General features: G+C 37.4%; 1 gene segment (V, D, J or C); it reads right to left on the reverse strand.

Moving 5' to 3' along the window:
- Positions 1-5,590: 5,590 nt before the first annotated feature.
- LOC131906352 (Ig kappa chain V-V region L7-like) lies at positions 5,591-6,180 on the reverse strand. The segment is given in 2 exon segments: positions 5,591-5,925; positions 6,132-6,180. Coding segments are annotated over 2 exon segments (384 nt in total).
- Between the last annotated feature and the right edge of the window lie 6,402 nt (positions 6,181-12,582).

Consider the following 12,582-nt stretch of genomic DNA (forward strand, 5'->3'; position numbering starts at 1 on the left):
AATATTTACTGTGCCTGTAACGTGTTTCCCTCACTCAGCTGTATCTTCCTCAGCTTTCTGTTTTCCATGATTTCCTTCACTGCCTGAGCCTGGCTGTCCTGAAACTGGATCTGTAGATCAGGCTAACGTCAAACTGATGTTTTACTACCACAATGTAAAACTTTGAGATAAAACTGTTCTCAGGTTCTCTGTTTACAACAAAATATTTCCTTAAATAATGATTTATTCTCAGTAGTGTTTATACCACACACACACACACACACACACACACACACACACACACACACACACACACACAAAACTAGCTTAGAAAAAAAAACTAGTAGGTCTTACCTGCTTCCCTCACACTTTCAGCACTCCAGATCTTATTCACCCACAGCCCGTCTCCTCTCATGTTAACCCTCTTATCCTTCCAGAACGTGTTTCATTCCAGCCCCTTGCTTGGGGCTGTCAGGAGAAACAAGGCTCTAAGTCTTTTTCCCGCAGCCCTGATCTATCAGTGACCCTCTTATATGGTGAATTATTAAAATCTTTGGAACCTAAAAGTGTTGTCTCTCTCCTGCTGCATAGTGCATAATGTGTTGGGTGTAACATTGCTCATACTTTGTACATCAAGGTATGGCAAATGCTACTAAACCAATCTATACTTACGACTTTGAGTGTGGCTGGTTAGTAGGAATATAGACACCACTCTGGTGTTTATGATTTCTTCTGATTTTCTGTTCATTTTCAGAGGATTAAAAACTTGTTATCTCAACATTTGAACAGAGGTAAACTTTATGAGAAAGACAAGCATTTCCACAGTTGGGAGGTAATGAGAGGATAATGGAAATGGAAAAGATTAAAATGCACTATATGCATAATCAAACTGCCAAAAAGAGAAAGCCTATAAATTTACACACACATACACACACATAATTAAGAAACTTAAAAGTGCTTGAATTGGGGAAGGGGAATTATCTGAGATTCACTCACCATCTTTTGGTTCCTCCAATTCTTTTCAACTCTACCCTCTATAGCACACATACTTTGTCTTCTAGGCTCCAGCTGGTTCGAACCCACTGCTGCTATTCTTAGTGGTCATCCCATGGTATTGTCATCTCCAAAATGAAGTTTTATTTTGTATTAACCATACAAATAAGCTTTTACATTATTAACCACTTTCCAAATGGACTCTGACTTTCATTAAACATTGTTTCTTACAGTGTCAATACTTTATCTCTATTTCAGACAGGATTATAAATTTTCTTTTGTTAAATAAATGAGTTATTAATTTTAATGGGTTTTCTATAAAATATATAAGAAAGATATTTTTTGTTATTGCTCTTTCTGAAAAGTATTTTTGTACACATCTAGGTATATAAAATACTCCATATAAACTACATTTGACTTGCTTAATTCCTCTTCCCTAATTCATGCACTTTTAAGTTTCTTAATTATGTGTGTGTGTGTGTGTGTGTGTGTGTGTGTGTGTGTGTGTGTGTGTGTATAAATTTATAGGCTTTCTCTTTTTGGCAGCAGAAAGCAGAATTACCAAGCTGGGAAAAGCAAGCCAGTAAGCAGTACCCCTCCATGGTTTCCGCATCAGTTTCTGACTCCAGGATCCTGCCCCGTTTGAGTTCCTGTCCTGACCTCCTTCAATAATGAACAGCAATATGGAAGTGTAAGCTGTATAAAGCCTTTTCTCCCCAACTTGCTTTTTGTTCATGGTGAGGTTTTTTTGCAGCAATAGAAACCCTAGCTATGACAGATTCTATATAGATAATGACCAAGTTTACTCAAAGTTAGCCATCATTGGAATAGAAAGTCTGTACCGGTGGACAATCAAATCAATTGCTATGAAAACTTCCTTTTTTACGTGAAACAGTGTTTCACTATGTGAGATAAATGCCCTGGAACTCACTCCATAGAATAAAATAGGCTGGTCTCAAACTCACAGGATCTTGTAGCAGACTTTCTTTTGGGCCACCAATCAGCTCCCAAATCACGACACAGAGAATTATTATTAGTTATAAATGCTCAGCCTTTGCTTAGGTTTGTTTCTTGCTAGCTCTTATAACTTATTTTATCCTGTTTCTCATCTGCGTTTTGCCTCTAGGCTTTTTATCTTTCTTTCTTTCTGTATTTTTTTTTTTTTTTTTACTTTCCTGATGTCTCCATATCTAGCTGGCTGGCAGCTGGCTGGCTTCTGGCCATGGGTATATCCCTCTTTTTCTCCCTCACTCTCTCCTCTCCTTCTTCCCTTCTGAGCCTATATTTCTCCTCCTACTTATTCTCTCTGACTGCCAGTCCTGCCTGTCCATTTATTGCCTAGCTATTGACCATTCAGCTTTCTATTAGACCAATCAGGTGAAAGGTGAAGGCAGGCAGGCAAGGTGAAATAGCAACATCTTTACATAATTAAACAACTGCAGCAGAAACAAATGCAACACATCTTTGCATCATTAACAAAAGCAGCATAAACAAAAGTAACATGACCTTACATAGTTAAATATTCCACAACAGGATCTGCCTATCTCTATTTCCCAGTGCTGGGATTAAAGGCATATACTATCAAGACAGTCTAGGCCACATGTTTTTTTTAATTTATTTTTTAAATTAGCATACAAAGTATTGGATTTTATTATCTCATTCTCATACATTTTTTTTAAATCAGTTTGATTCTAACACCATCATTCAGGAGAAGGCAAAGAGGTGGAATGTAGTACATGTGATAAGCAAACAGAAGTGGGGTTTGGGGGAAAGGAAGAAAGACAATAGAGAATGAAGGCTTTGCTAAGACTTCAATAACATCCATGGATGTCAAACAGAGTTTGTTGGTTTAGACGTGGGGTGTTAACTGATTACTGACCACTCCTTCCATCCTCTAGATCATGTAATTAATTGAACACAATGCAGAAATTTCCATTTATCTATCATGATGCAGTTGATGGCAGGAAGTGAACAAAAGAAGAGTAGTGAGGGAAGACCAACTGAATTTCTGTGGACCCCAAGCACAAAATCTATATAGTCTATATTCTATATAGTCTATAATCTATATTGTTTAGGGAGGATTGCTTGGGGAACCTAAACTAAACACCACTGTACAAATGTGTATCAGTGTTAGGTTCTCTGCAAGGAGACTTTGAGATATCATGACATGACACTGAGAAGATGAACATGGAATGGAGACTACAGGATACTGAAAATGCAACTGGAATAGATTGAGTGTAGTCAGCCTAAGAGACAGGCTATGTGTGAGAAAGATGGTCATGATGATGGGGCAGGAATAGTTAAGACATTTGGATCTCCAATGATACCATAATGATCCCCAAGTACTAGATAGGGAGATGAAAAACTTGCTATTTGTCCTGATTATTTTAGACTTGTTTGATCTTATCTTTTCTTCTTTATAGTCCTGATCTATTCTGCTATTTTGTAATAGGAAAGTTCACTTTATGACATTTTATCCAAGAAATAAATTGGTTTTCATGTTATAAAAATTCAAATTTAAGAGAATGCCTAGAATTACTGTTTTGAACAGTGTTGGAACTATTAAAAAATAAGAGAACGGATGGAAAGATGGTTAAGGAGTTAATTACATTTCCTGCTCTTCTAGAGGAACCATGTTTGGTTCCACAGTGGCAGGGTTATCTTTTATTCTAAAGCCAGAGTGTCTGATGTCCTCTGGCTTCTGTGGGAACCTTTCAACCCATAGCACAACTCTATCCCTCTCTCCCTCCCTCTCTGTCTCTGTCTGTCTGTCAGTCTCTCTTTCTCTCTCTCTCTCTCTCTCTCTCTCTCTCTCTCTCTCTCTCTCTCTCTCTCACACACACACACACACACACACACAACGTTATTCTTGAATTTTAACTCGCATAGTGAATGAATGTGTCCAACCAACTACTTTGAAAATCTTTTTTTTTTTTTTTTACTAAGTTTTAGGTACAGAATCTCACTATGAAGCCTTATCTATCTTAAAGCTTGCTATGTAGACCTTGAACTCAGCAATCCACCTGCCTTGATATCCCAAGTGCTAGGACTGGAGACATTCACCACCACATTCAATTTAAAATTTTAATTTTTAAATTATTTTTATTATTATTAAGAAAATTTTTATTCATTTTTCATAGCAACCACAAATCCCCCTCTATTACCTCCTCCTATCCCCCACCTCTGCCTCTCATCTTCCCCAACTCACCTACAGTACCTTCTCCAAAAAGGTAAGGCCTCCCATGGGGAATCAACAGAGCCTGCTACATTCAGCTGAGGCAGGTCCAAGTCCCTCCCCCTGCATCAAGGCTGTGCAAGATGTCACACCAAAGGTAATGGGCTCCAGAAAGCCAGCTCATGCACCAGGGATGGATCCTGATCCTACTACAAGGAGCCCTCTCAAGCAGATCAAGCTACACAACTGTTTTGCTTATGCAGAGGGCCTAGTCTACTCCCATGGAGGCTCCACAGCAATTGGTCCACAGTTCATTAGTTCCCACTAGTTTCATCTTTCTGTCTCTGTAAGTTTCCCCATCATGAACTTGATGCTCCTTGCTCATAGAACCCCTCTTCTCTCTCTTCAACTGGACTCCTGGAGCTCTGTGTTTAAAAAAGAATCCTTTTATTGGTTAGCCCTACCTTATTATACACAATCCTCGATGATAAAGTCCCTCCTACTTGAGACATAAAGATTCATCATCACAATGTTCCTTTTATTTGCAGAATCAGAAAGAGATAACTCAGACTTCTTTTCATCCTTACCTAAAATTACCTCTACAATAACTGTCCTTTTCCAAACCTCTGCCCAGGAGCCTACATATCTTTCACTGATAGATCAGATATTTAAAAATAAAGTGCTAAATATACAGCATTTCATCAATATCCATTAAATACTTTGTTGGGAAAAGTTAATCTAAATGCTACTGTATTCTCCATGATTCCAGTTTTTTTTTGTTTTGTTTAGTTTTTTTTTTTAAAGCAACTTCAATTTGCTAATCACTTGAATTCACGATAATTGAAACCTTAATGCAGGTAATCTATGGAATCTTCAGCTGCCAGGCATAATTTGGTTATTTCCAACTCTTTTGTTTTCCTTTCCATAAAGTAGTAACTGTAACAACTCATCATGAATTTTGCTGTTTTTATCAAGTTGGATTGGACAGCTCACATGTATACATGAATGTGAAAATACTTTATATTTAATAGTTGTTCATTTCCTATAATATATGCATGAAGAAATTTGCACCTGAGACCTGAAGAAGTGAGTTTCAACCATCATCTCTGTGGTGACAGGACTATACTCTATGCTATAGGTTTAGATAATACCTCATCTATACTTCCAATATTTTATAAGAGAATGATATTAACCATTACATCTGTCCATCCAGCTGGGCTTTTCTCTGGGTTGTAGACACTAGAAGATTGTCCAATTATACATAAACAGCCATTGTAGCATATGAATTCTAGAGCTGAAATGGAGTGAAAAGAGTTCAGAGACAAGGGAGGCTTCCAGGCTTCTTCATTCCAAATTTCCCCATAAATCTCAAGCCTGGCTGCATCTGTGAAACACTTTGAAGAAGATGGAGGCACCACTCCAAGCAGCTGAAGCAGCCTAGCCTCACACTTCTGCTTCCCTGGTGGATTTTGCTATGGTCTGCACCACTGTGGGAGGCCAAATGTTACCCCGCTGACACCAATAACTCACAACATCTTCAGTCTCCAGACTGTTGATGCTGAGAGTGAAATCTGTCCCTGATGAACTGCCACTGAAGCTGGAGGCAATCCCAGAGATGAACTTGGAAGCATACCTTGGAGCTTGATTTGTTTTTTGCTGATACCAGTGTAAGTAACTGCTAATACCCTGGCTGGCCCTACAGGTGATGATGACTTTATCTCCTAGAGTCACAGACAGAGTGGCTAAAGACTGGGTCAGGACAATGTCACCTCTGGAGGCTAGAACAACAGAAGAAGTATTTGTAGAACATGGCTGTACATAAAAAAGTCATGTCTAAACTACTTAGAAAAATAAAAGGTTGTTTAACTACATCAGTTGCTTTAAATAGGAAGTCAAATCCCAAGTGAGGCTGGGCTTCCAAATGAAGCAAGAAAATTCAGTATAAAAATAATATTCTCACTGTTTGCTATGTACAGAGTCATACCTGAAACCCAGAAGAGCAAAAGCACAATGAGCTGAGATGTGGACACCATTTTCCCGCTTTTATCGAGTTTATGTGGATCACACTGCAGCCTGTAGAAAGACCTTCTTAAAATATTCTAAGAAGCCTGATCCAGTTGAGGGCTTGTCAGCTATTGGTTCATAGTTCATGTGTTTCCATTCGTTTGGCTATTTGTCTCTGTGCTTTTTCCAACCTGGGTCTCAACAATTCTCTGGATAAGTGAGACAGTTAATTAGCTTGGTCTGTTTGGGAGGCATCCAGGCAGTGGGACTTGGACCTGTCCTCAGTGCATGTGCTGGCTGTTTGGAACCTGGGGCCTATGCAGGGACACTTGGCTCACCCTGGGAGGAGGGGACTGGACCTGCCTGGACTGAATCTACCAAGTTGAACTCAATCCTCAGGGGAGTCCTTGCCATGGAGGAGATGGGAATGGGGGGGTTGGGGGAAGGCTGGGGGGTGGGAGGGGGGAGAACAAGGGAATCCGTGGCTGATATGTAAAATTAAATTAAATTATAAAATAAAATTAAAAAATAAATAAAAATAAATAAAATATTCTAAGAAGCAGGAACACTAGAAGGAAGAAATATTTATGCAAACGATACTGACTTCATATTGTTTTCAATAAAAATATTCCCAGAAGAACAGGTTCACTGTGCCTTCTTGAAGTATATTTCTCTCTTCTGGTTACCTGAGGAGATGCTAACATTTGAAAAGAAACTTGTGGATGCAACCCACATAGATGGTTTTGAAATTACCACAGTCTAACAATGAAGTCTCTGGAATACATTCAGTAGTCTGAAATGAAGAACATCCTATACCCCTGATCTTCCTCCAGGATTACGTGGTTGCCTTTGATGTTTTCTATAATATAGGGTAAAGTATCTTAATTTTTTTTAACATTTCATGAGCCATAGAACATATAAAACTAAAGTCATATCATATCAATTAAATATCAAGGAAAAGAAATTAGAAAGTCTGGATGTCTTAGGAAGACATATTTCTCCAAAGTGGAGAACTGAAGCATTTTAAAGTTAAAATCTGCCACAGTAAAGAAGAATTTCAGAGATTGAAATTTAAAAATACCTGTTTATCACTTTCCAAATAATAGCTAAATATTTCACCTTTCATGTCTTACAACCAGGAATAACTCAGAATGCCAGTAAAGCATTTTGGGGAGTTTTTGGGCAAATTCCTCACTAGTACATGGATTTTCATTTTACCTACAGGACCACAATTCTGAGTCAGTCTAAATGAGGAGAAAAAAATTCATAACATCCATTTGAAGAAATATGTTTTGTCATTCTGGGTCTAAGTTACCTCCTTCAGGATATTTTTTTTTAATTCCATCCTTTTACTTGAGCATTTCAAGATTTCACTTACTTTTAATGGCTGAGTAATACTCTATTGTATCAATGTGACACTTCTTATTTAACCATTCTTCTGTTGACTTACATCTACATTGTTTCTAATTTTTGGGTATTTTTAATAGAGCAGCAATGAACTTGTATAAATATGGATCTCTGTAGTAGGATCACTTTTTGAGGTATATGCCAAAAAGTGGTAAAGTTGAATATTGAGATATATTGATCTCCATCTTCCCAAAAAATCACCACACAGGATTTCAATGGTGGCAATACATGTTTGCATTCCACCAAAAATGTATGAGTGTACCCTTTATTCCACATCCTACTCACCATGATCTACCACTTGATTTATTGATCATAGCTATTCTGACAGGTAGAGGAAGAAATCTTAAATTTCAAAGTTCCACATCCTGACCACCATGAACTGTCTCTTGATTTATTGATCATAGTCATTCTGACAGGTAGAGGATGAAATCTTAAAGATATTGCATTTCTCTGGCTATTTGTCAGATATTTATATTTCTTCTTTTCAGAATTCTTTGTTTAGATATGTGCCCCATTTTTAAATGATTATTTGTTTTCTTGATATATAGACTTTTCGTTCTTTATATATTTTGCATATTAGCCCACTATTTGAAGTGTACTTAATAAAAACCTATTCTAAATCTTTAGGCTGCTACTTTGTCCAAATGTCTATGTTCTTTCCTGTACTGAAGTTTTTCTGTTTCATGAGGTCTTATTGTTTATCCCAGTGCCTGTAGTATTTGATGTCCTATTCAGAAGTCTTTGCCTGTGTCATTGAGTTCAAGATTATTCATGTACTTTCCCTTCTATCATATTCAGTGTATCTGGTTTTTGGTTGAGGTCTTTGATCCATCTGAAGTTGAGCTCTTGGGTGGATTGGTAAGTATGGATCTATTTACATTCTTCTACACACAGCCATCCAGTTGGAGCAGCACTATTTGTTGAAGATTCTGTCTTTTCCCAGAGTGTATTTTAAGCTTAATTATAAAAAATTAAAGGTTCACAGGTTTGTAGATTTATATATGGGTCATTCACTTGATTTTATTTATCGATGTATCTGATTTTATTGACCAATATCATGTTATTTTCATTAAATAACTCTATAATACAACTTGAAAACTATTGGTTGGAATGGTTGATACTTCCAGCATCTCTTTTATTATTCTGGTTTGTTTTACCTACCCTGGGTTGTTGTGTTTCCATATGAAACTGACAATTGTCTTTTGAAGATCTGTGAAGAATTGTCTTGGAATTTTTATGTAAATTGCATTGAATCTGTAGACTGTTTTTGGTAGGATGGCTGCTTTTACTGTGTTAGTCTTATCAATCCATAAACATAAGAGATCTTCCCATCTCCTAATATCTTGTTTAATTTTTCCTTCTAGGATTTAACATTTTTACCATATGAGTCTTTAACTTTCTTGGTTAGGGTTATCACTAAATATTTTATATTATTTGAGTCTATTGTGAAAAGTGTTGTTTCCCTGATTTCTTTCTCAGTCCATATGTTTTTTGTATTTAAGGGACTACTGATTTTTGTGAGTTAATTTTATGCCCATCTACTTTGCTGAAAGTGCTTATCAGTCGTAGGAGTTTCCTAGTGGAATATTTGAGTATATATATATATATATATATATATATATATATATATATATAATCATATCATCTGCAAATGAAGAATTTTTGACTGCCTCTTCTGAAGTGTGTATCTCCTAAATTTCCTTCAGTTGTTTTATTGCCCTAGGTAAGTTGTATAATAATTAAGTATGGAAAGAATGAACAAAAATAAATTTTTCCTTATTTTAGTGCATTGCTTTGAGTTTTTCTCCACTTAAGTTGATGTTGGCTATGGGCTTGCTGTAAACTACCTTTATTGTGTTGAGGTACATACCTTATATCCCTCATCTCCCCATGACATTTATCATGAAATGGTATTAGATTTTTATCAAAGGCCTTTAATGCATCTAATTAGTTGATGTTGATCGTGTGTTTATTTTTTAATCCTTTAGTTTGTTAATATGGTAGATTACATTTACTGATTTGATTATGTTTGAACATCCCTGCATCTCAGGGATAAAGCCTACTTGATCATGGTGACTGGTGTATTTTCATGTGTTTTAGGATTCAGTAAACAAATATTTTATTGATTATTTTTGCATCTATGCTCATAAGAGCCCCTGTTCTGTAATTCTCTTCCTTTGTTGGGTCTTTGTGTGGTGGTTTGGGTATCAAGGTAACTGTGGCCTCATAAAATGAATTTGACAATGGTGCTTCTGACTCTATTTTGTGGAATATTTTGAACAATATTGGCATTAAGTATTATTTGATATTCTAGTAGAATTCTGTACTGAAACCATCTGGCCCTGGAATAATTCTTCTTCTTCTTCGTCTTCTTCTTCTTCTTCTTCTTCTTCTTCGTCTTCTTCTTCTTCTTCTTCTTCTTCTTCTTCTTCTTCTTCTTCTTCTTCTTCTTCTTCTCCTCCTCCTCCTCCTCCTCCTCCTCCTCCTCCTCTTCCTCCTCCCCCCCCTCCTCCTCCCCCCCCTCCTCCTCCCCCCTCCCCCCCCTCCTCCTCCTCCTCCCCCTCCCCCTCCTCCTCCCCCCCCTCCTCCTCCTCCTCCTCCCCCTCCTCCTCCTCCTCCTCCTCCTCCTCCTCCTCCTTCTCCTCCTCCTCCCCCTCCTCCTCCTCCTCCTCCTCTTCCTCCTCCTCCTCCTCCTCCTCCTCTTTCTGATTGGTTGGGAGACTGCTGTAAATTATGGCTTCTATTTTACCAGGGGTTACAGATCAGTTTAAATTGGTTCTCTGATTTTGCTTTAACTTTCATAAGTGTTGTATATGGAGAAAACTGCCCATTTCTTTTAGATTTTTCAATATGGTGGAATACAAGTTTTTAAAGCATGTTCATATATGTCTTTGGTTTCCTCATTATCTGTTATTAAGTCTTGTTTTTCATTTCTTATTTTCTTTATTTGGATATTCTCTTGTTGTCTTTTAGGTGATTAGGTTAAGAGTTTGTAAATCTTAATGATTTTCTCAAAGAACCAACTCTTTGTTTCATTGATTCTTTGACTTATTTGTGTGTGTGCTTATATTTTATTGATACATAAAATATAGCACTAAGTTTGATCATTTCTTGCAGTCTACTACTTTTAGGTTGTTTTACTTTATTTATTCTAGAGCTTTGATATGTACTGAAAGTTTCAAGTTACTAGTATGAGATCCCTTCACTTTTTTAATTATAGAAACTTGTGCTATAAACTTGCCTCTTCGAACTGCCTCTGGTATGTCCCGGTAAGTTGGAGTATGTTGTGTATTCATTTTCTTTTTTGTTCTTTTTTCTTTTTTTATTTAAGTTTTTTTCTTTCCTTTTACATACCAACCCCTCTGTTCTGTCTCTCTCCCCCTCTCCTGTTCTCCCCTCCACCTAATGCCATCCTACAGGGCCCTCTGGATAAGTGGGACAGTTGATTAGCCTGAACTGTTTGGGAGGCCCCCAGGCAGTGGAGCTGGAACGTGTCCTTGGTGCCTTGTGTATGGGCTGACTTTTTGGAGCCTGTGGCCTATGCTGGGACACTTTGCTCAGCCTCAGTCTACCAGGCTGGGCTGACTCCCCAGGGGAGAACTTGCCTTAGAGGAGATGGGAATGAGGGGTGGATTAGGGGGAGGGCTGGGGGATGGGAGGAGGGAGGATGGAGGAATCTGTGGCTAATATGTGAAATTAAGTTATATATATATATATATATATATATATATATATATATATATATATATATACAGTTTATTAATTTAAAACAAAAAAGAGTTGCCATGGTCCACAAACACATCAAGCCATGCAACTTACTCAGCCTTGATGCAAGGAGGAGGGTCTAGGTCTGGCCCCAACTTGGTATGCCAGCCTGTGTTGTGTATTCATTTTCATTCAATTGTAGGAAGTCTTTAATTTCTGCCTTGGTCCATTATTCATTCAGTAGTAGGTAGTTCAGTTTTCATGAGTTTGTAACATTTCTACTGTTTCTTTTCTTGATTATATCCAGTTCCTATCCAAAGTGCTCATATAGGATGCAAGGTTTTACATTAATTTTGTTGTATCTGTTGAGACTCGCTTTGTATCCATGTATCTGGTAAATTTTGGAGAATGTTCCATGAGGTGCTGAGAAGAAGGTCTACTCTTTTGTGTTTGGGTGCAATATTCAACAAAAATCTGTTAGGTTTATTTGGTTTATTGCATCAGCTGGCTCCAGCATGTCTCTGTTTAATTTTTATCTTTATGACATTTCTACTGGTGAAAGTCAATATGTGATTTGAGCTGTAGCAGTGCTCCCTTTATGAACTTTGGTGTCCTTGTGTTTGGTGAATAGATATCAAGAGTTGCAATATCTATTGATGGCTTTTTCCCTTAATGAGTATGTAGCATCCTTCCATACCTCTTCTCATTAATTTTGCTTTGAAGTCTATTTTGTCAGATATTAAAATGGCCACACCAGCTTGCTTCTTAGGTCCATTTGCTTGGAATACCTTTTTTCATCCTTTTATCCCGAGGTGCTTACTATCCTTGATGTTAACATATGTTTCTTTGATGCAGCAGAAGGATGGATCCTATTTTCACTTTCAATCTGTCCAGAGATTGACAGCATTCATATTGAGAGATACAAATGAAGAGTTTTTGTTGATTACTATCACTTTGTTGTTGTGTTGCTCTGTGTGTGTGTGTGTGTGTGTGTGTGTGTGTGTGTGTGTGTGTGTGTCCCTTTGATTTGCTGCTCTGACATCATTTAATCAATGTGTTTTCTTGGGTGTGATTAAATTCTGTAAGTTTGAGTTTTTCTTTTAGCATCTTCTCAAGGGCTAGATTTATAGACAGATATTACTTAAATTTGATCTTATCATGTAATGTATTATTCTCTTCATCTACTGTGATTAAAAGTTATGTTGGCTATAGTAGTCTGGACTAAGTCTGTATGCTGTGAAGAGACGCCATGATCATGGCAACTCTTATAAAGGAAAACATTTCACTGGGTCTGGCTTATAGATCAGAGGTTGAGTCCA

The sequence above is a fragment of the Peromyscus eremicus genome, chromosome 3, assembly GCF_949786415.1.
Source record: "Peromyscus eremicus chromosome 3, PerEre_H2_v1, whole genome shotgun sequence".
Classification (NCBI taxonomy): Eukaryota; Metazoa; Chordata; class Mammalia; order Rodentia; family Cricetidae; genus Peromyscus; species Peromyscus eremicus.